The 25,791-nt window shown below is 36.8% G+C and overlaps 1 protein-coding gene across 1 annotated transcript in view; it reads left to right on the forward strand.

The window, feature by feature from the left end:
- Positions 1 to 14,846, forward strand: part of ddb1 (damage-specific DNA binding protein 1) — a 44,675-nt gene extending 29,829 nt beyond the window's left edge. Inside the window, exons 20-27 of the mRNA XM_044142574.1 lie at positions 1,995 to 2,159; positions 2,685 to 2,779; positions 5,853 to 6,023; positions 6,846 to 6,955; positions 7,621 to 7,790; positions 11,565 to 11,667; positions 12,130 to 12,253; positions 14,278 to 14,846. Of these exons, the coding sequence (XP_043998509.1) occupies positions 1,995 to 2,159; positions 2,685 to 2,779; positions 5,853 to 6,023; positions 6,846 to 6,955; positions 7,621 to 7,790; positions 11,565 to 11,667; positions 12,130 to 12,253; positions 14,278 to 14,361 (1,022 nt within the window). The 3' untranslated portion in view covers positions 14,362 to 14,846. The remainder of the gene's footprint in view (positions 1 to 1,994; positions 2,160 to 2,684; positions 2,780 to 5,852; positions 6,024 to 6,845; positions 6,956 to 7,620; positions 7,791 to 11,564; positions 11,668 to 12,129; positions 12,254 to 14,277) is intronic.
- Positions 14,847 to 25,791: the final 10,945 nt, after the last annotated feature.

Consider the following 25,791-nt stretch of genomic DNA (forward strand, 5'->3'; position numbering starts at 1 on the left):
TTTAAAATGCTTGGGTTGTTTTTACGACTTACTACAGTTTGGTGTTAATTCTTTATTCAGTCTTTAAAACCAGGAATAAAAAGTACGCATATATCTGTATGCAATTTCTAAATTAATGATGAACACATTTTATAGGGAAGCCAAGTGGAGGTGACTGCTTCCTGCTCCTTTCTGTTTTGCATTGCAGATTTTATTTCTGCACCAAGACTTCCTTTTAAAAGGCCGGTTGCTGCTCTACCCTCATAAATTAGTGTATATCACCTGTTAACAATATGTAAATAAGAGACTGTTTCAGCACAATATTTCTGCAGCTGACTACATTGTTTATGTGAGACGCATTCGAATGCAGAAGACATCGATTTTTATTCTTGAGCCGCTTCGTATATCAGTTACTTCAGTGTGTTATTGGCTGATCTTCATTAGAAAACAGCTATGAAGCTATTAAAATGCCTTTCAGGTGGATAGAAGTGAAGGAGAGATTGATAAATAATATCTCAGAGAAAATATTGATGAACGAAGATGCATTTGTCTTTGCATAATAAGTAAATCAATGCACAAGACTCCAAATCTTCTCTGACAGAAACTATGAGACACATCCCTTCTGGGATCCTCAGTATGGATTTAGTTAAATAAGAAGCACTGAAGTGATTTTCTTTCTCCTGGAGCCATTTCTTCATGGCACTTTGTAGATAAACTCATCACATAAAGAGAGCAACTTGACCATATAAGAAGATAAAATTAGGTGTGCTGCATCCTTTTTTTTAATAGTAAATGAAAATTTTTGTATTACTGACCAATTGAAGACCAATAATTGACTGTTTCAACGGCTCTTTGGCATCTTGTTGTTCACTGTGTTGGACACCAATTTTGTAGCCTCTTAACATTTTCACATTTTATTGCAACATAATCACACACATTAATATATTTCTGAGCGGTTTTATGTGATTGAACAACACAAAGTAGTTCATAAATTTAAGTTTGGTGCAAAATTATATGATATTCAACTTATTTTCCAAATATAAACCTCTGTGGTGTGTGTTTATTAATCTCTGTTACCCCGACACCCTTAAATAATCACACAGTAGCCAAATGCCTTTAAAAGTCACTGGTGTGTAGTTCTATCTTTTGAAAAGTATGTCCCTATTATTTTGCTTAACGTCCCAATTATGCACGTTGTTGGTATGTTACATAAATGCCAATAAAATACATTTCAAAATCTGATTCTAGTGTGATTAAAAAAAGAAAAACTTCAAGGGCTATTGGTAGGAAAGGGTGATATGGCTTTGAAATAAAATCTCTGAACTTGACATACCAAATCTGATTTCCAATTTCAAGCTTTTTTACCTGCTTTCTCTTCTTAAAAATTGATAAATACCCGAAAACATGGTGACATAGTGTGAACCTATAGAAACCCAAGGAGACCATTAGTGTAAAAAAATCCAGATTTTCCAGAAATTAAATCTTGGAAAACAGAGATTTCAATTAATCTGTTTTTTTTATTTGTTTATTTGTTTGTTGTTTTTCCCCCAGTACCAGGTACAAGTACATTACTATACTCTGCACCTTACTAAATTTACAACCCAGTTTATAGTATCTATTCACTTAACATTAAATAAAATCAGTTTTTTTCTTTTTTTGAATGGAGGCTTTCCACCATTTAATGAGGTAGTTTAGCAGTTTTTATTCAAGGTTCTTGTGCAGTGACCTGTAACCAAGAACCAATCATGTTTTGCTTGTTTCGTGTTTGTTTTGTGGAATCAGATGAGCAGGTGGTCCTTCGGTTTGGCTGAAGTCACGTTTCTATTAGTATGAAAACACAAATATGTCACAATAATCCAGAAAATGCCTTTTTTTGATTTTTAGTGATCAAATGTCACTACAGTTAACATGGGTAATTCATGACACAATATTAGTCTTTCTAAGTAGCTTAGTAAAGAAGTTTTGATCTGTTCTCACACTCTGCCCTCTTTTTTCCTGTTTTGTGTTTGTGCCAGTCCTTCATGCCCATCAGTTCCTCCCCAGTGAATATTCTCTCAGCATTGTGTCATGTCGTCTGGGAAAAGACCCATCTGTTTACTTCATCGTCGGCACGGCCATGGTTTACCCAGAGGAGCCCGAGCCCAAGCAGGGTCGAATCATTGTCTTCCATTATACCGACGGTCAGTACCCGAGCTTCCCTTAGCTTTTTCTACGGTTTCAGCAAACAAGCCCAACTGTGCTCTTTGATTCTTCTCATCTTTTCATGTTTGTCCTCTCACCCAGATCAGCCTGCTTTGTTCTCTCCATCCTTCATCCCGTTTCATTTTCTCCTTCTTGCACTCTATATTGTATTTTAGGCAAGAACACTGTGTCCTACTGGGCTCCTGTTTCCCTTCTCACTCAATCATTTTCTTATCACTTCCTCTCAAACATCCCCCCTCTCACCAGCAATGTTTTTTTTTTCCTTTCACACACTGTTCCTGACAAAATGCGCTGCTTGTATGTCGTTTATCCTCGTCCAGCGCTTGATTTTTACCTTCGCCTTATATTCTGAATGCAGCACTGTCTCAATTTCAAATTTTTCTCACATCTCTTTCCCAGTTGTTCTCTCTAGGACCTTGTAGGTGCTAATTTAACTCAGCGTTGCATGTGTGGCACTTTGAAAGCTCACTGAATGAATACTGACTGACTGATCTTTCCTGCAGGGAAACTGCAAACCGTGGCTGAGAAAGAAGTGAAAGGAGCCGTCTATTCTATGGTGGAGTTCAATGGAAAACTACTGGCCAGCATAAATAGCACAGTAAGTGATGGCACAGAGTTCTCGCTAAAGTGTTTTCCTCCACATATTGTTTTAACAATGTTTTAAAATCTAAAACAGAAGACAAAAATATTTTAAAGGGAAATCTAACATTTTACAGCCATAAAACATTCTGTAAATTATAATCAGCAAGTCTGATGTTTTCTACGGCAGGTAACTAAGTTATCTGCTTTAAGGCGTCACTTACAAAGATAAAAATTAGCACCATCTTTGTATGATGGCTTGTCATCTGGGTCTGCAGTGTCCTTTAGACTATTTTTAGATCTAGGATGAGGTTCATTTCTTAATTAAAGAAAACTTTTCTTTAAAAGGAAAATGTCAAATGTATCTGCGGTCACTTAATGGCCACACAGAAATTGGATTCCCTAAATACTTTTGCCAGGAATATCAAGTATGCAAGGAGGTGAACAAGACATTTATCAAGGCTGTGCCTTACATTTCATTACAAAATACCAGAAGTTCTTTTAAATCAAAACCCATTTTGCTTCTGCTGTATTTCGTTTTTGTTTTTTTTCTCTTAGCAAGATTAAGAGTGTTTGACTGCAGCTGCGATCTGGTTGTATATGAACGTTAATGTTTTGACAGCTACAGCTGTCTATCTCAACACTGCCAGAATTTTTAGTCTTTTCATTTAACATTTTTTTTCTCCAAAATTGATCATTTTTCACTGAAGGTGAAATACAAATATATAACACTGGTGTCCTGATTTGTTATGCTCCCAGCTACTGCACTCAGAAAACATTTGTCCTCCTGCTCACTAGATAAATCGCCATACAAGCCTTCACTTTATGAACGGAGTTGGAGCTGGGAATGTTACTGCCACAATGTCTTGAGAGGACATAAGTTAATGCCTGAAGTTGTTTCCTAAAGCCAATATCACTTTTCAGTGATTTTCGTCTTAGTTCTCTGCCTTTGTTCATTCACATTTCGCATCGTTATCTTAATAGTAATTAGGAGAACTACTGTCAGCTTCGAGCCTGAACACAGTTGAAAATGAAAAGTTGTAAAAATTTTGTGCTTTTTAAGTTTCTCTTAAATCTTTTGTCTAATTTTAGCTCAATCTGGAGCTCCAGAGTGGACCATCTGGTTCTATCTTTGAAACTGTCTACAAACGTCCACCTAGATTGTCTTAAATGTTCATCGACCTGTTGTAGAGGTTATAATGCTTAACATTTTACATCCTATTATTTTTGACCTAATTAAGATTTTTAAAAAATAGAAGAAAACCAAAAAAAACAAGTTGCATCAACAAACTATTTGCTGTGTTCCTTCTCCTGTGCGTCTATGGGTTCAGCTCCAGGTGACCTGTTTCTTTTCTCCTAGATTTATTTTAAGAGGCACATGATCTCTCAAAGCAGAAAAGCACTGTTCTATTAATTATATTTTGCCATGTCTAAATAAATCCATCCCATGTGTATTGGAGTGAAATCACCTGACATAGTGTGAAACAAATAGTCTTCCCCTGCTGCCCCATAATACCACGCTCATCCATGATCAGCTACAGATAGATTAAAGGGATTAAAAACATGAAAGGGAGCTTTATCTGGAGATATCAAGAATACAATTGTCATGGGTTTCACATTTCTGGAGCTCAAAGTCTTTCACTTCCGACTGCTTTTCTTTCCTACTCTGCCTTTGCTGAACATGTGAAAGAAACTCTTTTACTGAATTAGCTGTCCATAAATACACTATTATTGTCCACTTAAAGAGAAATAAATAGGTGGATTCTAGTCTCCACAGTTTTGTATTTCAGTTTGGTGTCTATTGAATTTAATACACGGAACATAAACAAATCATGGAAGAATAAATAAGTTGCTAAAAAGGTTTGAGAGTTTTGAGGCTTATGCACAAACACTCATGAATTCTCATATGTCTTTTGATTGTCTGAAAAAGAAAAAGAAAAAAACTAAATGTTTCAGTCTGCAATTTGAATTTCCTCCCAGATGTTTAGAGCACAAGAAAGACCTACCAAAAAAAGAAAACACAAACTATGTAATGAGGTTGGAGAAGTAAATGTTTCAATTTTGGTTTCAGGGATTAGAAGACAATCAAAGAAAACTGTTAAAAATGACGTGTTTATAAAAAAAATTTTGTGCTTTAATTGAAGCCTGGTTGATTCATTCTATTCTCTAAAAAATATAGATTACGCTTCCCTTTAATCTATTTATTTTTCTGTGTTTCTCCATATTTGGATGAACACTAATGGTTTAAGACTTTATTAATATAACAACAGCATAATAATATTTTTAATATTATTATGCCGTTGTTTCTTACTCATTCTGCTGCATGTTGGCGCGCAAGACGCAACCGACGGCATCCAGTTTCGGATTTTCAAAATAAAAGCAACTCCAGACTCAATACACAGAACGGACATGTTTAATTATTTCTTGCGCGGCCCGGTACCAATTGGTCCATGGACCGGTACTGGTCCGCGGCCCGGTGGTTGGGGACCACTGCCTTAAGGGACATTTTAAAACCCAAGCACAGCATTTATTTGTACTGTGATAAAACTAAAAGCGACTAAAACAGCAAAAGTAAATATCTAAAAGATCAGTTTGTATTTGTAAATACAATTAAAGCATTTTTTTATTGCCATCATATAATTTTAGTGCATTTTTTACACCAGTGAATGATAAATTGAATAGTTGCCATTCCCAGTTCCAAAATATATTTTTCAATTTCTAAAATTATTGGTCATGAACGTTTTTAAGGACACATGGTGTTTTTCACAATAGTCATATACGATGGGCAAAGTTGTGATGTTATGTTTTGCTTGATCTAATTTATTAAGAATTGCATTTAATATGAAAATGGCAGTTGCTGTTAGTGTAATGAACACTAATGCAGTGAAAACACTTAGTTGAGTCACACCCCTGGCTGTCCCATCAATTTCTGACACAGCATGACATGTTCGTTAGCTGGTAAAAGTTCATTTATAAAGCAGACATTAACCTCAGATTCAGACACATTAATCAGTGTGAAACTGAAATATACATAAAGTTAATAATATCCTACTACAATAACGGTTAAAATGAGAGCTGCCTTTCTTTTTCAGGTCCGTCTGTATGAGTGGACGGCCGAGAAGGAGCTGAGGACCGAGTGCAACCACTATAACAACATCATGGCGCTCTACCTGAAGACCAAAGGGGATTTCATCCTGGTGGGAGACCTGATGAGGTCTGTCCTGCTGCTGGCGTACAAACCCATGGAGGGCAACTTTGAAGAGGTGAGATGTGAGGAGAAAATGCTTGAAGACTTGGAAAAAGTGGGGAAATTGGAGACTACGTGTTGCTGCTTTGATGCAAAATCACAGAGCAGTTTTCACTTTCAACCCATAGCGCTTTATTGTATGAGCTAAGTTCTGCCCAATGTAGATTTATTATCTTAACTCTTAATTTTTGGTGTGCAAATTATATGAGTGAAACATTTAAATTAGTTTTTTTTTTATTCCACATTGTCAATTGACTCTTTTGCACCTTTTTTGCAAAATTGGGAAACAAATTATTACAAACTAAGTAAAGGTGTTCAGTTTACAGTTGAGCTTTTGTACAAATCAAACAAACTGGACACATTACAAACTCATTAGGGAGAACGATGAAAGAGCGTTCTGTCTCCTCAGATATCGTGTGTCCATCACAGGCTCCCTGCACAATTATAGAGCAGGTCGTTGCTTAAAATTTATTGATTATGGGTCAGACTTCCTCTCGTCAGTATTAAAGGAGTTCATTATAATTTGCACAGAGAAAGCAACAGTTTTTCACGGCTATAATTTTTATTTAATTAATTGCAAAAAATTGCATTCTCCTAAAAAATTGCAATATAAAAACAGAAATAAAAATTAAGCTTGCAACTGATGATTTTAGTACGGTAATCAACTAATTTATCAATTATTCTGACGATTAATTGAGTAATTGCACATTCCGCATATTTTTTAATGAATTACTTAATCGTTTTTTGTGCAATATTAAAAGATGCAAATAAACTAATTATTCAATATTTCTTAAGACAAACCTGCATGCTTATGCCTTTTTTTATATATTTTCCACAGATTGCCCGTGATTTTAATCCAAACTGGATGAGTGCCGTGGAAATTCTAGACGATGACAACTTCCTGGGAGCAGAGAACGCCTTTAACTTGTTCGTCTGCCAAAAAGATAGGTGAGAATGGCAAAGCCTCTCCCTGCATGTAACTCAATGATCATTTTCTTATCATCATTATATTCCACCATAGCTGCTCTTGCAGATCAGAAATGCCCCTAAATCGTCTTTGCCCAATACTTCCTTGCTCAGACTGATGCTGTCATTAGAATGCTGTTCCTTTCACACACAGTCCCACGATAGCTTTTAGACCAACATCATTGGTATGAATGTGGTACTGCAGCATTGTCCTTGCATTAGTACTGGAAATTATGATTCATCTTGTAGCCAAGCTTTTAGCCACTCTCCTGCTTTTTTCCCTCTGTTGTAATTTCACTGAATGTTGACGTTAAGGAAAAGGAAGAAAGATGAGGTCTGAAAGAGCTTGTGTTACATCCATGCCTTCACTCATTATCCATCTAATATGTCAGAGTGGACCTCTCAATGCTTTTGACCTTTATTTGTGCAGCACGTCTCTGTTACTGTTGCTCTTTTCACTGTTTTTCAGACTTTTGCCCATTACCTCTCTATCATGTGCTGACCTTTTCCAACACTTCTCATGTTTCTGCAGTCTTGTTTTCCATTTGATTGATCGATGGTTTGACCCCCAACAAGTTGCAGTCATGACCTTGACATTATTTTGTCTTCATGTTCGTTCTCTCTCCGTTTGTCCTTGCCACACTCAGTGCGGCCACCACCGACGAGGAGCGCCAGCATCTGCAGGAGGTCGGGGTCTTTCACCTAGGCGAGTTTGTAAATGTCTTTTGCCATGGCTCACTGGTGCTACAGAACCTGGGGGAGAGCTCCACACCCACCCAGGGATCCGTACTCTTCGGCACCGTTAACGGCATGATCGGTAAGCGCCTTAATCTACACAAACATTTTTTTGTTTGTTTTTTTGTTTTGTTTTGTTTTTTCTCTCTTTTTTGAGGATGTTTTAAAAATATTTAAGCATTATCTTTCTTGCTGAGAGCACCCTGTTAGCATGTTTAATGGTTTTTGCAAGCATCTAATTTCAGGATTACCTGGCTTTAATCACAATTTTTACACTGGATCAGAGGCATGCAACCACTGACATTAGGCTGCTTGCATGCAGCTCTTTGGCCTGTTTGCAGCGACTCATTCTTGTTTTGGTCTGAAGAGTATTCATTAAGAATTGTCCAAATCAAATCCAGAGAAAGTATATTGCAAATCCATAGATTTTTCCACAAAATTTATATAGTATATTATAGAAGATCATAACAGTATTGCACAAGTAAAATGTATCCCAGAACTGTATAGCATAGCACAATGCAATGCATTGTGCCATTAAACAATATAGTGCTGTATGATATAGTACAGTTAAATTGTGTAGGGGATAGTGTAGTATGTTGCAGTATGGCATTGTATAGTATTGTTGGTACAGCTGAACATAATGTGGTATAATATTGCAGAGTATAGTAGTTTATAATATATAGCACACAGCTGTATTGGCCAAAAATATAATGAAGCATACCATAGTATTGTAGTACTGCATATGACATTATACCATGTCATGACATAGATTACTTTATTTTTGATCATTCCAAAGAAACCATAAGTAATAAAATAGAAGTTTTCTTTATATTAAAAAGGGTTCATATTCCGCTCATAAACTTTCATCATAAGGAAAATGAAAGTGCTTTACGACTGGTGATGGTTTTTATTTGGTGGCACAGGACATAAAAATGTCTCTCTGTATTGTAATGATAACTCTCTCGTACACAAAGATCCTTTTGGTTCTGGTCATAAATTTGAGCCATTTCAACTCCAGTTCCTCATTTTGTTTCTGTTCATGGAACATGCATGGATAGCTGTTTTTCCCAGAATTGTTTAGGTCAATGAAAGATTTCCCAAACAAATGTTCAAATAACAAATAATATTCTTTGTTTTCCCTCTGCAAGTGGTGTCTCCACATACAAGCAGCTATTGATTTTATGCTGTGACATTCACTGTTGAGACTTCAGCTCACTCCTGTCTTGATTCAGTGGATATGAGCAGGATTTATTTTGCAGAGCTGTAAACTCCCCGGCTTTATTTCTTTCCTAAGACTCTGCCCCTGCTGCTCAGGATGAATCCCAAACATCGCTGAACTTTATTTGCTTCTGCTGGCTGATATTTTTCATTTTCTGGCAGCAAAAAACCTATTCACAATCCTTGAGAAGCCAGTGTTTAGGTCTTGAAATTTAACAATAAAATCCAACTCTTAACATACTTTGTGAATAATTGGAATTAATTTGCCTTAGGTTGCAGAGAGGTATCAAGACTAATTGAATACACAAAGATCCCTCAAATCTCCTTTTCTTCAAGCAAACAATGACGTAAAACTTTCATCACTGTCAGTTGACACGTTTTCACCTCTCATTACTTGGATTGAAACCAGTAACTTCCACCCTGGCAGTAATGACAGGAAGATGAAAAACAGGGAGTGCTCATCATTTGGACACAGCAGCACTCCCACAGCACCAAAACACAGCACATTATTTCACCTCTGCACCTCTTGTGATTCTCTAAAAAGTCTCAGAGGAAAGTTTCACAGGAAATGAAAACCACTGCCGCCCTTCCCTGTGAGAACTTTTCCTCTCTAACCCTCAAACTAAAATGAGCTTTAGCGTGTAATGAAGATAAAACGCCACTGCTGGTCTTATCGCTCTGTGAGATGCTGTGATGTATGATATGTTTCTTAGGGAAAGCTGCAAGGCGATGGCATCATTTCCCCTAAAAGAGAATAGCAGCCAATATGCATCCAAACTTTTCAAAGACTATTTTTTTGTGTAAACTCCGATGTGGCAGTCTAAAGATGATCACAATCAGAGATTGCGTGTTGACTCAGAAATTCATTCTCATGCCAAATTATTTGATCGTATCTTAAAAAAATCTATCATAAATGTATTTTTATGTTCAAAACAACAGAAAAAATTCAACTTCAACAGTGAAATTCAACAGTGATGAACTTGGCAGATCATGTTGTTTTCTGAATTTTTGCAGTCAGTTTACAGTCACTTTTTTCACAGACAGGATGTCTTTTTAAATCCTGTTATTTAGTCGCTAACTGGTTCAGATAAAAAAAGACACAAAACAAATAATGTGGATACATTAAGTTTCTGCTCACTTGAACTGCGTTGAACTTCCAGGCAAGCAAGACCTTCATGTTTCCATCCACTGCTGAGATGCTGACAGATAAACAGCTGTCAGCGTCACCCCTCTTCGCGTGTCATTAGACAGTTTAATACCAGCGTAATTATGGGAGCATCAAAGCCTCAAATGAACTAGGGTTGTGTGGAACTCTCTTGTCTTTTCAAACAGATCCTCAGGTTCAGTTTCTAATTTTCTTTTTTTCCACTTAATGTACATTTGAAAGTATTACCACCAGTTTAAAGCTCTTAAGAAATTGTATCCTAACGTTATTGTTCTTTTGTTCATAATTAATAGCTTTGATTTTAGAAGGCTGAAAAAAACGAGAACAATAACATTACAAAAATTTAGTTCCAATACAGATATTTGACAAATAAGTGATGTGTGTATTGACTAGGATTTGGCCTTCAAATCCATAGCTGTTAAATAATAATTAGTTTAATTTGTTATAATTGTTGCTTTGTCATTTTCCTAAACCTCCCTCATGGTGTCATGTAGAAAAAAAACAAACTCTGCAGCTTAACAACTCCCTGCTTGTGTTTGCAACCAGTTGACGCAACCTTATTTAATGGAAAGTTTGTTTAAAAAAAAGAAAAGCCAACTTTTTAAAATAATAATAAAACAAAAATGTGCTCAAAAGCAGAAAGAAAAAAAATAGCATTTATAGTTACTCTCACCTACGCTTGATGCAAGTACAATTGAATATTGATCCAGTTTGGCATAGATGAAATGTCTTTTGGTAAGCTTTTGTTCAACAAACATTTGCCAGGTAGATCTTTAAAGTTTATAATGGAAATTGAGGCGAGTGCATTTCTAAAACTTATGAGGGACACTTGCACAAGCCTTAAAGCTTCATTATGTAACTTTTACGAAATTGTTTTTTTTTTGTTGTTGTTGTTTTTAAACTATCACTATGCTCTGACAGTACAATAGATAATCTATAAAAAGTCTAGTTCCTTCAGCTTCTCTGAGTGGTCTTATAGCCATCTGCAGAAATGCACCGGTCCTGATCAAAAATAATTAATCCGAACCAGGAGGCGTGTCTTAGTGCTGTCAATCAAACTCCTATCTGAGCTGCAGCAGTGCTAACGGCAGAGAAACATCAGCACAGAGAAAGGGATGAAGGTGTGAGCAGCGTGTACATGAATATGATTGACAGCGCTAAGATCCTCCTCCTGTCTCTGATTGGTTGTTTCTGACGATTGGTTGGTTCTGCAGATGGCACCACAGAGAGGTGTCAGAGGAGCTTGGTTTTTCACTGTGTATTTGTCTCATACTCTCACAACATGGTAACCGTTTTAACAAATTGAAAAAAATAAAATAAAAGAACATATTTTTTACAAAAGTTACCTACTGCAGCTTTAAAACTGTTAATGATTGCAGACATGACATTCCTCTTTTCCCCTTGGCTGGTGACAGGGTATGAGGTGAACAGTTCTTTCACAACTTTATAAAAGATTATCTGTGCTTTTTCTAGGTCTGGTAACGTCTCTGTCCGAGGGATGGTACAGCCTCCTGCTTGACCTACAGAACCGCCTCACCAAGGTCATCAAAAGCGTGGGCAAGATCGAGCACAGCTTATATCCTTTCCTGAACTCCTGTGTACAGTAACCAACTGTGGCCTGGACTGGCCGGGGCTGTTCTGGTGACGACCCTGAAAATGAACAGCAAAGCAATAATGATGTTTTTAACTGACTTTATAGGCAGTTGATAAATTTTCAATGCTCAGATAATTAGTTTCCATTCTGCTGCATAAGAAAGACACTTTCCTTTTTTTTAGAGACAATTTACTCCGCTACACTGTAGTTTTATTTAATCATTGTTTTGTTTAATACTCAAAGGCCTTCTGTTCATTCTTTGTTTATAAAATACGGCTCAAGAGGGCCTCTGTGATTATCACCTATCTGGTGCATTGAGCACGTTATCATCTGTTGGATATTTATTAAATCTGCCTGAGGCAAAGTTAGCATGGTCACACCCAAAGGGCCGACCTCGGACTGAAACGGCTGCCTGGTAATGATTTATCCTTAACCGAGTGACACCTGGAGGTCTTTCCACACAGAGCGCAAGACGGAGCAGGGCACAGGCTTCATCGATGGGGACCTGATTGAAAGCTTCCTGGATCTCAGTCGGGCAAAGATGCAGGAGGTCGTCAGCACTCTACTGGTGGGCGCAGTTTCCCCTCTTTCAATTCAAATCACCTGCTCTTCACATCATATATCTAACATATACATTTAATATGTCTACATTTATCACAAACGTATAAATTTGAATGCTTTTTACTTTTTAAATGTTTTTTGGTTTGTTTGTTTGGTCAACGGAAAGCCAATTAAGAACATTCCAGCAATAATCAAGCTTAGTTCTATAAAATTGTTTTCAATGTTTGAAAAGTTTCTTGGGGACAAACTTCCCATCCCCTGTTTATAGCGATATAATTTTTATCAGGGAATATTTATCTCCCAAGGGTATTTATTTATCTGTCTGTCAAGCTGACTGACTGACAGTCAATCACCCACAAAGAGGATTATTTCTTCTGCATGGATGTTTTTCTTTTTTCTCTCTCTCTGTGTATGTGTGCTTTTTTCTCTTAAATTGTCTGGGGGAAGATTTGACAGCTGAGTCTCACTTTAGTGGTAAAGACTTTCAGTCATTTTGGCCTCAGCTATCCTTCCCTGATATGCGACATGCTGAAGTGGACACTCTTCTGTTTGAACTCTGGCATTGACAAACCAAATTGTTTTGTTACTACTAAACCCAAAGACACAGAGAAGAAACAATTTAGATCCATTAAGGTCAGATTTAGGAAATGAATCGCCATTTATTTCCTTTTCTTGAAGTCTGCTCCCTGAAGCTTCTGTATCTCTTCTGATGCCCTCTCTTATCTTGAAAGGGGAAGAAAATTGGAATTGTTGCCAGCGGATGAGTTAGCTTGGTTTTTAAAAATAGTTCTTAAATTTGTTGATTATAACTTAAAGAGTTGCAGTAAAACTTTTTAAATGTACACGCAAGTTTGTAAATAAAGGAGAACTTTTATATGAATCAGAAATCAAAGTAGAAATTACAAAACAAAAGTTTGTAATGTCGGGACAGTTCTCTTAACGTCCCATTTCAGTCAGTCGGTGGGGGTCTGGACTTTGACTGGGCCACTGCAACACCCTGTCTGAAACATTGTCCTGGTTCATGTCCTAATTTACCCAAACTGTTGCTGCTAGTTAGCCTCATGTTGGATTTTACCATTTTTGGGCATGTGGTCAGCAGATGCTTTGCCACATAATGGAGTGACATAACAAGCCCATGATCATCATGGTTCTGGTTCCATTTCTAACTATTATTATGATAGGTTCTGCAGGCATGTTGTTTTTTGTTGAGAAAGAGAAGGCTTCCTCTTGCTGAATTTTGTGGAACATCCACACAATTGATAGCTCCTGCTTTTATCGAGGCGGTCAGTAAATCTTGTTCATTTGACTAGTGAGACTTGACTTCTACTTTTCTTTTTTTAAATCCAGTGGAAGCAGTGAGAAAGCACCATTTTTGCTCTCTATTTGAATGTTAAAGGACCTACTTAAATTATTTTGCCTTAAAAATATCTGTTAAGTTTTCTTGCGAAGAACAGCTGATAATAGCAATAAAATGTTAGTTTTTTCCTCCCACAAAATTAAAGTGGAACATTGCTTTAAACACTGCTGCAATAGCTAATTTACATCACAGAGAAACTGAATATATGCATATAAAAATTTATGTTTTAGTTTAACTGCAATTGTGTAAAATCGGGAGTGTTAGCAGACAGAAATCCAGATTGACATCAATTTACAGCTATAAGGAGGTTACATTTAAATGGAGCAGACTTCGAATATTTATTTATTTATTTTAAATCATCAAGATTGTTCAGTGCTTAAATTATAAATGGTTCCTGTCTCTGTGGAAAAGTCTTTATATTTACCTTCTGGTGCGATTAATAAAAAATAAACCAGAGGGAAAAAGCTGCTGTCTGTCTGTGTGGGCAAGATAAAAGATTCCCAGAGTTTAGATGTGCATTTCAAAACATCAGAAATAAAGTTCTAAAAACAATGGGAAGGAGAATAACATTTCATTTAAGTGAAATATTTTTGGACATAGTCGGTTGGTGCTCGTGCATCTACTCGTAAGTGGGGACTCGTCTCAGCTCACTGCTCGTTGTCTTTCATTTTCAGATTGATGATGGCAGCGGCATGAAGCGTGAAGCCACAGTGGATGAGGTGATTAAGATCGTAGAGGAGCTGACGAGGATCCACTAGCTCCCTTCACCGTTCTGAGGGAGTGGGGGCTAAAACGCTTTGGTCTTTACAGATGTGTAAATAATTATAAACAGTGTGTGTGAGTGTTTTGACCTTTCGGTGAGCTGTCGGCTGTTCAGACCCTGAAGGGTGCTACGTGATGAGTGTGGGGCTCTTCAGGTGAAATGCTTACCGGCCAAAGTGACGACCTTGGTCTGAGTGAGTTTGAACGTGTGTTTGTGTTTGCGTGTGTGATGGGATGTGGCTATAAAAAGGATCAACCTGAAGCTTTCCTCGACACATCCATGCTTCCAGATAATTGTGGCAGTTTCTGACAGGTTAAAGGTTTCTCAATCTTCTTCACCTCACATAATCGGCTGTTTGCTATTGAAGTCTGAAATAAACACACTGTATAAGAAATAAAATGAGGAAATTGATAGATTTATAGCTATTTTGTCTTTGTGATGTTTTCTTTGTTTATTCTAATAAACCTTGCTTTAGTATTGTTCTGTCTCGGTCTTTGATCTGTTCTAGATTAATCATTATGTTTGCTGTGTTTGTCAGACCACAGACACTTCTGAATTAATTTCCAAAATGATTAGTTGCTGTATTTAAGGTTATTGAAATGTCTCTTATAAATTTAATAGAATATTGCTTATAGACAGAATCAAATATTTTATGATAAGCTAAATAAAGATGTCAAAATTACAGTTCAAATTAAAAGTTTATATACAAATACATGGGCCTGAATTTTGGGCTAATAAAGATTAAAATAAATATTAGCACATTCAATCAACAAGCCAAATGAAATCAGTAAGCCTTTTGAGTGATTCAGACTTAATATTCAACCACTTTTCTTAGAAGAATTGATTAAACTGATTTAGTACTGTTGGGTTTAGCATTTAAACATTTCCTGAAGTTTTCAATAGGATTGAAGTCTCGCTCACGCATGTTCCAAAACCAGTTTTTATGTGGGTGTTGAAAAAATGTTGGAAATCTGATGAACCCAAGTATCAGCATGAGGTTATGAACGTGCTGATCCAAGAGGAAACATCTGCTCAAAAATCAACACCTTCAAACTTGACTGAATTTTGCAGCTGTCTACATGGAGAACCAAAATATCCTTTAAAGTAAAGTTTAGGACGTATGACAAAAATTGAGTGGTTTGTTAAAAGAATGAGGAAAGTTGCCAACGGTCTGGATGAAGCTTTCAAACCTAAAGTCTCTGCTCCAGCTGTTGAGCCCTGTTTTGTTGCCAGTAGTTCTGGTATGTTGGACAGACTGACCCCCAGGTTCTTCCAACTTCAACAGCTACATGACTGAAACTTGCAATTAACATGAATTAGCGGATAAAGCAGGCAAACATTAACATTGTGGAATGACAACAACCTCAACAATTTTGCTAAATTGTGGTATCAGCATAAAGGTCTCACTGTAACTTGCTAAAAGACAACCAAATAGCAGGGTATGGTGTGGGTTTTATTTATATTTTTGAGTGCCTCTTCATGACCTTGACCCTGTTTGGATTTGACAGCCTGTATTAGCCAATGTCAAAAAAAATCTTAAAAAAGACAATAATGACTTTTGACAAACTTATCACTGGAACTGTAGCAGATAAAAAAGTGTAGTTTCAAACTTTCAAAACTAATATTTATCTTCCTTGCCAGTTGTCAAATTTGTATTTTTTTTCTAGTTCTCACATATGCATGAGCTTTAATTGCACAGTGTTTTTAAAGTTTTCCTAAAGTTACTGCAGTTCCCCTAATTTACTGAATTAAATCAGGATCTCTGATTTGCAGTTAATGAAGGCCTGCTGCTCTTAGCCCACACAGTTTTAATGAACAGCCACCAGGAGGGAGAAAAATACTTTTTTTTTTTTTGTGAATCAAACCTTTTGATATTCCAAGTGCTACATTGTTTTCTGAAGAACCTGATTAATTCATATTGTGTACATATTTTATGTCACCTGCATTAACAATGTGAAATAGGAATACAAGCTCCTTCTGTCTGAGTAAACAGAGGTCCTACAGGCTGGGGTACAGCCATAGTGACAGTGAAATCTAGTTTCAGTAATAATGCCCTGCACTGAGGATTTGAAGGAAACTGGTCATGACTGGCAGTCCAAGTCCTCTGCCAGTTCTCCGTAGCTATTTTTGTCCTTCTCTCTCCTTCCCGAGGCACAGAGCCTCTTGTTTATCTCTGGTTGCCATTCAGAGTGGAATTGTTTTTAGTTTATTTTGTATCATTTAACATTTAAACCTCCTAATGAACTATTAGGTAAATAGTCCCATTTCACAACTGCTGAGGTGCATGAATCATAATTTAATTTTGTGTCTAATTAAAAAACAATGTGAGAAATTTAATCAGTCTCTCAAAACCTTTCCCATGATATTAAATGTAGGATATTATCGGAAACTCCAAAGGGAAATGTTTTTATTTTTTTGTTTCCTTGTGATCTAAATGCAGTTTCTCTTTCTTGCGTTTACTCACTCTGTAAATGTTAAATTGGCTGAGTTTATGCAGCGCCTTTCTATTCACACTTATTTATACGAAAGACATTCACCCAGTCACACTAAAAGCTACATGTTTTCATGCTCAGAACTGTAGGCAACTTGGGGCTAAGTGCCTTGCCCAGGGCCACGCTGGAATCTAACCCACTGAAACACAGCCACCCCGTTGTGATTCTAAAGATATACCAGCAAACAAAATACACCTATTGCATTATGTTTTATTCAACGCAGCAAGGTTTTTGGAAATAAAATAGCAATGTACAAGCTATGTTCTGAAAAATCCTTGCAGTTTTATGGTGTGTTGACAATTTTTGTATTATTTACCAAGGAATCTAGTTTCATACTTGACTCCAGTCAGGTGAAAAACTTAATGCTAAAGTAAGCTAAAACTTTTCCATGCAGTGATATTTATTGACTGAATTTACTTGCTTTAATTTGAAAAGTAAACAAAAAACCTGCATTCTTTTAAGAATATTTTAATGATAAGAAAGCAATAATAATATTTACTTTTCCAATCAATTTGTATAATATATTTGTCTGGACATTATTTTTGTTGAAACATTACACAAGACTAAATATTGTAGAACCTGCTAAACTCTCGATGAACGACTGTGTTAATTACATTGAAGGTAAAAGCACATGTTGACACTAATGCTATGAAACTAAACCAAAGTTGCACAAATATCAAATAGCAATCATTATGACAGTATCCACATGTTTAATGTTGCAGTTGCAAAGGAATGTTTTGAGGCAATTTTGCTAGGATATTATAGAGTTCATGCTTCATTCATGCAGATGCATTAGTTACATTTGTTTTTAAGCCAAGTTTGACAGTCAGTACATTGCTCTTTTTAGAGAATCATTCAGTTTTTATTGTCCTCTATTTTTGTAACAAACTTCCATATTTTCTGAGCTACTGAGTTCTTTTAAATCAAGGCTTAAACCTCACTGTTTTAAAAACAGTTTTTGATTAGTAGCAACTGGAAATTCATAAAGTAGGCTTTTTAAAAAAAACAAAAAAAACCTGTCCTCATTTTGCCTTACTTTGGCAGTCTAATGTAATGCGTTTTGCTTATTTTCTTGTTTTACATTCCTTCTAATCATGTAAATCACTTAGAATTGCTGGAAATGTGCTAGAGAAGTAAAATTGCCTTGCTGTCACCCAGTGGAATATGCTTAGTTAATCGCTGAGATGGAGGCCTCCAGGACACTTCCTGATCAGATGCAGAGGAGGAGTAACTGTACTCCAAGCTTCCCTGCTTGGATCCTGTTCTTTCAGTCATGATGGATGTGACTACATAGGAAAACAGCATCATTCAGTAAGAAGAAATCAATATATTTTCCCTACTTAAAATGTGGCCATCTTCCATGAGCAAGAAAGGGGGAGATACCTTGCCAGCACGCACATGGTTTCGGTCTAAAGAAACTACAGGAAACCCATGCCAGGTGAACACACTACCTGCTGGGAGAGATATTGAGGTCTGATGAATGAACTGGTAGGTGTTGGTGGCAAAATAAGATTTTTTATGCATGAAAGATATATTAAGGCTTGTGAAACCTGAAAAATGAATAGTTGCAAGACAGAACTTTGTTCTTTAATTTTCAGTTGGATCAACTCTTAACTAAATTATCTGTATTCCTAACTAAATCCCTTCAAAAAACAGGGAAGATATTAGCCTTAACCACAACCAAGAAATCCTTTTTCTGCTTCCTGGTTGCACAAGTTCATTTGAGAGTTATTGTCAAGTCCCTGATGTCTGAGCATTTCACGACTGCTGTTGCCCCATCTGTTGCAAGCTGTGAACACAGAACCAGTTTAGAGAGTACAGTCAGATCCCATCCCACCATCAACATACCTCCACTATCCCTCCACTCAAAGATATGTCGTGTTTCACACAACGTTGGCAGTAGTCAACGATGCTGGCCGAAATCTGTTTGGAGGAGAACAGCATGATTGCTTTGATCCTAATGAGCAGCAGCCACATGTAGCAGACCTGGCAGTGACTGATCTGAAGCAGCCCTAAACACAAAATGAATGAAATTAACTCGCTCAATCAAATTTGTTTTACTTTGGCAAGATTCAGTAAGAATTCTGGCTCTGTTCCTTTGGGGATCAGTTAGCTGTGGTGCTCTGCAGGTCCAGTGTGTCAACAATATTCTTTTAGAGGCCCAATATGGCTGAATCAAATTAAGCTCAGCTTTGGTAAAAACATCTTGGAAATAAATAAAGCGGAATTGGAAACAAGATTTTATTTTTCTTTTTAGTACCTATTTCTCAGATTTCACAGACATTTTTTCCTTTTCAACAGGAACTGTATTTTTTATCTTCTTGGATCTGTTTTAAATAATCGTACCAAATGTTTATTTTTACGTGGTTACACCACACTTTTTTATTATATTCCAGATTTGCAACAAAATAAATTGAAGCATCAAAAATAATAAAGTAACAAGACACTACTTTAACAGATTGCAATTTTATGTTTGTTCTTGTGCAAATTAGTGCAATTTTAAATTAAAATACTGTTTGACTCATATGTACATCATGTATTTAACAAATTAAACCATCTAATTATCATTCTGAGGTGGATTCCTTTCCTTCCCCATTGATCAAATAATTATTCCACATTAAAAAGACATTAATAAATTTATTATGATTCAACACTGTTATTTATTTCCAACTGAGATAAGAACCTGTCTTCCAGAAAAGTCATTAAAAGCTATTACCTAATCAAAGTGTAAATTTGTTATTGATCTATCTCTACCCTGTATTTAGAGGTATACTGAATAAAAACTCAAGTAGCAAATCAGACACAGCTGGGACAAACAATGAAAAGCAAACCACTTGTTTCAGGTAGGATAATGAACGAATGTTCAGCAACTGAGCAAACCACTGAAGCTTTGAGAACTGTAAGATTTTAACAAAGTTTCCCAGATCCTTGTGGAAAGATTTCTCTTCTTTTGAAAGGAATGGAGGGTCGGAGAGGAAAAGTGGTACCGCTCCATCCCTGAGGATTTCTTCTTTCATTGACTCTTGCCATTGCCAATAACATCAGCAGTCCCTTCTGCGCCGCTGAAGATGTCGGTCTCTTCTCTTTCCAGGCATCATGCTGGCATCAAGTAGCAGTGCCTCACCTCTGTCTCTAGAGGGTGAGAAATACTGGCACAAAGGCCTTTTGAGTCTGCCTTGAGGGAGGTCGCATCACAGAGAGTCACAGAGAGTGTTGATTTCTCTCAGTCAGTGTTTGTGACTTCAGGACACATTTGGTGGCTATTAGTGAAAGGAGAGGCTGTTTTGGGAAAATTTCCCCAAATCACTTGGCAAAGCACACACACAGCCTCTCTTCGGGGCGATACACATTTACTGGTATGGGAGCTTTTTTTTCATATCCTATTATAAGCATAGTTGAATCTGTGAAAGAGTGTGGCTGAAATCACTAACAGACCAAACATAATTGAAATAGGCAGACATGTTTAGGGGTTGCAAAGCCATTTCTAAGAGTTTGGAATACCAGTGAACCAAAGGGAGAGCCTTAATCCATGACTGGAGTAAACATGATGCAGTGGTGAACCTTCCCAGGAGAGACCACTCAACTAAAATTACTCCAATTACTCCTAGAGCACATAGGTGATTCAACCAGATGGCCACAAAGCAGCTTACAGCATCTAAGGCTCGGCAGGCCTCACTGCATATTCAAGATACAACTTTAGGAAAGAGAGACTGGACAAAATTAGCCTCCATGGGAAAGTTCAAAGGCCAAAACCACTGCTGACCAAGGAAACCATAAAGGCACATCTCACTTTTACCAAAAACATCTTGATGGTTGCTAAGACCTTTGGGGAGCCATTCTGGTGACTGATGAAACAAAACTGGAACACTTGGAAGGCACGATTCATGTTACATGACTGATCTAAAATGTGACACAGCATTGGAGAAACAGAGCATGACACTGGACATTAAACATGGAGATAGTTTGAGGTTTTGCGGTTGACTTGCTTCCTCTCAACCTATTTGAGGCAATCAAAACTCATGGAATTGTGAATTTTGTTCTTTATCAGAAGATAAAGAATGTCCAAATCATGCTTCACTGTTTGGTCATGCAGCACGACAATGGACACCTCTAAATGACTGATGAAAACCAGACACATCACAGTTCTGGAGTAGCCTGCTTCTAAATCCAATTTAAATCCTCAAATGACCTTAATGCTGTTCATACTCATACTATCCAATATGGCAAAGGTAAAGACAGTCTAAATTTCTCATGGTGGTAGAATGAGTTACTAGGTATAGGAGGCAATTACATTTTAAATGAGACCAGGTTTGCTTGGAAAGCTTTTTTTCCCCTTAATAAAAAACATTACCCTTTAAAAACTGCTTCTTTGCTTAATTTATCTTAATCCAGTATTGCAGTTGTGTATTCTGAAACATTCAAGTTTGACAAAACAAATAAAAAATATCAGTAAGTTTCCAAACACTTTTGCACACCACTGTATTATCTTGGATTAATGATCCTTCTGTTTAAAAAAAAAAAAAAGAAAAAGAAAGAAATGTATCCAGATATGGAAAGGTGTAAGAAATTGACCTCATCTTGAGCATTCCCTACCCGATTCACTTCCTGAAAACTGATACATTACCTCATAAAAGCTTCCTCCTAGATGTCCCTGGCTGACACTGTATTTCAAGAAATATATATTTACAGAAAGTAAGAAAAAAAAAAAAAGAAATTACTTTCTTGCTTATATATTTCCTGGACATTTATCAAAAGAGCAAGTTGATTCTCACAAGAAAAAAATAAATATATTAGGATAAAAGATTGTTTCCCCAAGACAGACAAAGAGAAACTTTGTTGCACAACACAGGAATGGTTTGGTGATGAAATGTCTATTTCATTGATGGAGTACCGTGTTAAAAACAGAGATACCTCTCTTGTTGCCTTCTCTGAATGTGTTGAGAGTTATTTTAGTGTGAGTTCTGCTAAAAACTGACTCAGAAATCAAGAGACATTTTAAAACAATTGACAGACAATTCACCACATTCTCACTCTATTATGGAAAAGAAAAAGAAAAAGAAAACACTGCAGCCATAAAACATGTCTTTCTCAGCAAAACATTTTTTTAACAATGACTACTATGAGTAGAGCAACATTATCATTAACGCACAGTTGGACCAGTTTCTGCCATGAAACAGCCCATCACCCTGAACAAGCCACTATGAAATATGGTGGTGGCAGCATCACGCTGTATGGAAGCACACCACAAGTTTATTTGAAAGACACTTTAAAAATGTATTCCACTTTACAATAATGCACTACTCTATTGTTCTATAACATAAAATCCCATTAAAATACGCTGAAATTTGAGGTTTGGTCATGAAAACATGTAGAAGAAATAAGGTTTTGTAGTAATTGTAAGGTAACCAATGCAATGCTGCATAATCCAAAATGACAGAGATTTAATTAGAAAGTAAAATAAGCTCTCCAAGATATCAACCATCACAGATGAGGAACATTAAAGAGGGGCGGTCAGCTTTGTCCTGCCTGCTCCGGGTTATGCTGCATGTTGATTAAACCAAGAAGTTTGCAGGAGCAGCAGGGAGGCTGAGGTACGTAAGTATTTTCTCCTCAGGTTGTTTGACACATGGTTATCTTTAGAGTAAACAGCTGTAAACCCAGTCAAGAGTTTCTTACCCCAGCCTAGATCCTTCCCTGTTCCATCTCACATCTTTTAATTACACTTATCTGGAGACGGACGACCCTCCTGGCTCTTCCTGGCACTGAAAGTGATAGAGTCTTTGATGTTAGCGCCTCAAACCTTCAGCCAATCCAAAGAGCATCTGCAGCCTTGCTCAGAGTCCTGCCCTGATTAAATTCAAACGGCACATTTACACTCTGTTTCGAATTTTCCTCAGGGAAAAGGTGGGATTTCCGCCACTGCAGCTGTTTATTCTTTTCCCAACTTTCGTCTGCCACCTAAGTCTTTAGCTCTCTTCAGAACAGCTTTTAAATGAGAAATATGACATGCTTTCTTAACAACTTTATCAAAAATTCACACTGCAAACCAACATTTTTTCATATCAGCTGATAATATATCAAATTAAAACTACCAGCTTTGTCCTTCTGTAGTGTGTGACTCTAGTGGATGTTTTAAAATTTGCTGCATAATTCTGTAAATTCAGGTAGCACAAAGTGTATTATGCATATAGTGATATTTTTTGTGCAGTTGTTTTGATGCTAAATAGACAAACACAAATGTTGATAGGAAGTTATCCCTCGAAAAAACAGTTCAGGATGTACTTCTCACAGATAGACATGCCTGACACCTGCCACTGGTTTCCAGCAGCTCTGGGAGATTAAAGGACAAACTTTTGACAGCAATATACCTTCATATTTCTATCCAAAAAAACAAAAACAATGTAGTCAACGTCACAGTCATAGACTAGACTTTTTACTTTTCCACACTCTCTATAGCTAATTTTGACTCTAATTCAAGTTCCCCATTCTGAAATTGGTCTCCATTTCAAATGATGTAAAAAATGAGGGTCTATAGTAATCTACAGATTTTGTCTGCCAATTTGCTGCAGTGACGTTTTTCTAGTTTGGACAATCAAACTAATGACACCATTATGTAAATTATTCGCCCAAGGTTTGACATGAATAGAATTAGGATTGCTGCAAAAACAGCAAAGTGGTAGGGAGCAAATGTGACATGAAGGTAGACTGGAGCTTAGGCTCTACCAGCCTCAGCAGGTTACATTTTTCAAGAGGGACTGAGAAAAAGACAGAAACTACAGCTGGATTAGAAGGGCTGAAGAAAAAGATCTTTTTTTGTCTTAAGATGCTTATGGCAGCAGGACATAGTTTTGAAATGCTAAATCTGGGTAATCTAGAAGGTTTTTATACTATAGATGTACAATACATACTTGGATAAAACCAAGACCAGAATATTATCACAAAAACATCATAACAACTACTAAGCAGGTCGTTGGAGAGATGCTGATTGTGACATGTTTTTCAGGACCTTAACTTCTTGTAGTCAATAAATAAATCATCTACTCCTCTCTACATTAAGTATTCCTGAAATTAAATGAGAAGCCTAAATTTGAATTGGCAGCATTATAGCTGAAAAACAAAAAAATCAATGTGTATTGGCCCAGTCAAAGTCCTGACATTAAACTGAATAAATTATGTGATGAAGCCTTAAGAGAAAAAAAAGTTTACAAAACTTCATATTTCTATACTTAGGTTGCCTTTGTCATTATCAAATAAAGATACTGTGTGACATTGGTGTTTTTATGTTTTTATATGTTAAAAGGAGCTTTTACATTTGAAGGTTGTGTTCATGTGAGCAGGGAGATCAGAAACAATAAAAAAGTAAAACCCTTTGAAATTGTCTGTTAGAGGACCAAAATATGTTTGTTCAGCTTCAGCAACAGTTTCCAACAAAAATTCATACAAAACACTTTTAATACCAGATATTTAATAATCTATAGCATATGGGTCTTGACCAAAGATATGTATATATATTTAATGGATAGTCATAATTAATGAAGGACTGCTATGCTTACTTTTCTTCTTTGGTATAAGTTAAGGTCAAGAAGTTTCTTCTCCCAGCAGATCTCACACTCTGTTTTAACATGGTTTGTCATGGATACTTTTTTTCCTGTGATGTCAGGGTCCACTGCACCAAACGTCAAACCTTTTATTCTCATGTGGCTTTTCATTGGAGAACATGTTTTGCAGCAGCTGTTTCCTCCTGTCTCTTCAGAGTTAAATCTGGCACTTACTGAAGGTGTGTCAGAGTGTTTCATTTGACTATCTTGACTCGCCAAAGAAAACCTTTGCTCTTTGTCAGAAATCCAAACGAGTAGAACCTCTCAATTTTACCCGGATGAACTCTGCGTTTCCCTCAAGGACACAAGTGGACTATTTTATGGAGTCTAAACAGCATGGTTAATGCATTGGGCTCTGGCAGGATGCCTCTGCTCTCTGGCACCTAATTTTCTACTTCCATTCTCGTTCTGCAGCAGCTGAGGGGATGTCGTTTTCCTGTCGCAGTACTGTGCTGCAAGCCGATGATACAATAAAGCAGGTCCTGACTGAAGGCTCTTTGTCTGTTCCATTTGCTTAAAAGATTCTTGGCCCATTGGGAGGAAATTGCATCCCCTTTTTGTTTTGTTTGCTCGATTGTATGTCTCCCAGAGACTTAACTACCTTAAGATTTAAAATTTGAGAATAGTAATATTTCATTCCTCTTTCTAGTTTTAGAAAAATATGTCTATTTGCAGTAATAAATTTAGACCTTTAGTACCCTGCAGAACTATTAAAAATCGGATTACTAGAAGATTAGAGTTCTGCTTCTCTGTGTCGTCTTCCCAATCCAGCAGTTATCCATAATAATAAAGGAAGATTAAGACATGTGAGAGCTGACACAGTGATTGAAGTATTACAGAGTTGACTGAAAATGCATGAAATGCCTCATCATCTCTTTGAAAAGGAAAGTGAATGTTCCTCTGTGTATTGGTGATAAGAAGAGCAGACGTCTCCTTTTTAAGATTAGGGACAGGAATGACCCTGACATTTTTCAAAATTATACAACCATGAAGATTGCATTTGATGAAAAAGTGATCTGGAGATCACTAATGCTCTCTCTGCACATCATTTCCACACAATTGTGTTAATAATGTAGTGCTTGTAATCATGTTAACTTAGATGGGATTGAATTTGATTCTCAGGCATACAGCATGAAATATTCAAGTCTAGGTGCCCTGCATTAGGCGATGGATGTTTTTTTATGTTTTCTTAACACACTGGAGGCGAGTGTGTGATACCACCGCTCAACTCTGATAACCATGTTAAGATGCTAATCTGACAGTCCAAACATGCCTTTATTATGCATGGGGGGAATCTAGACATCTTCCAGCACTCAGTGTATGATACAAGTGTAT

This window comes from Gambusia affinis, linkage group LG02 (assembly GCF_019740435.1).
Source record: "Gambusia affinis linkage group LG02, SWU_Gaff_1.0, whole genome shotgun sequence".
Taxonomy (NCBI): domain Eukaryota; kingdom Metazoa; phylum Chordata; class Actinopteri; order Cyprinodontiformes; family Poeciliidae; genus Gambusia; species Gambusia affinis.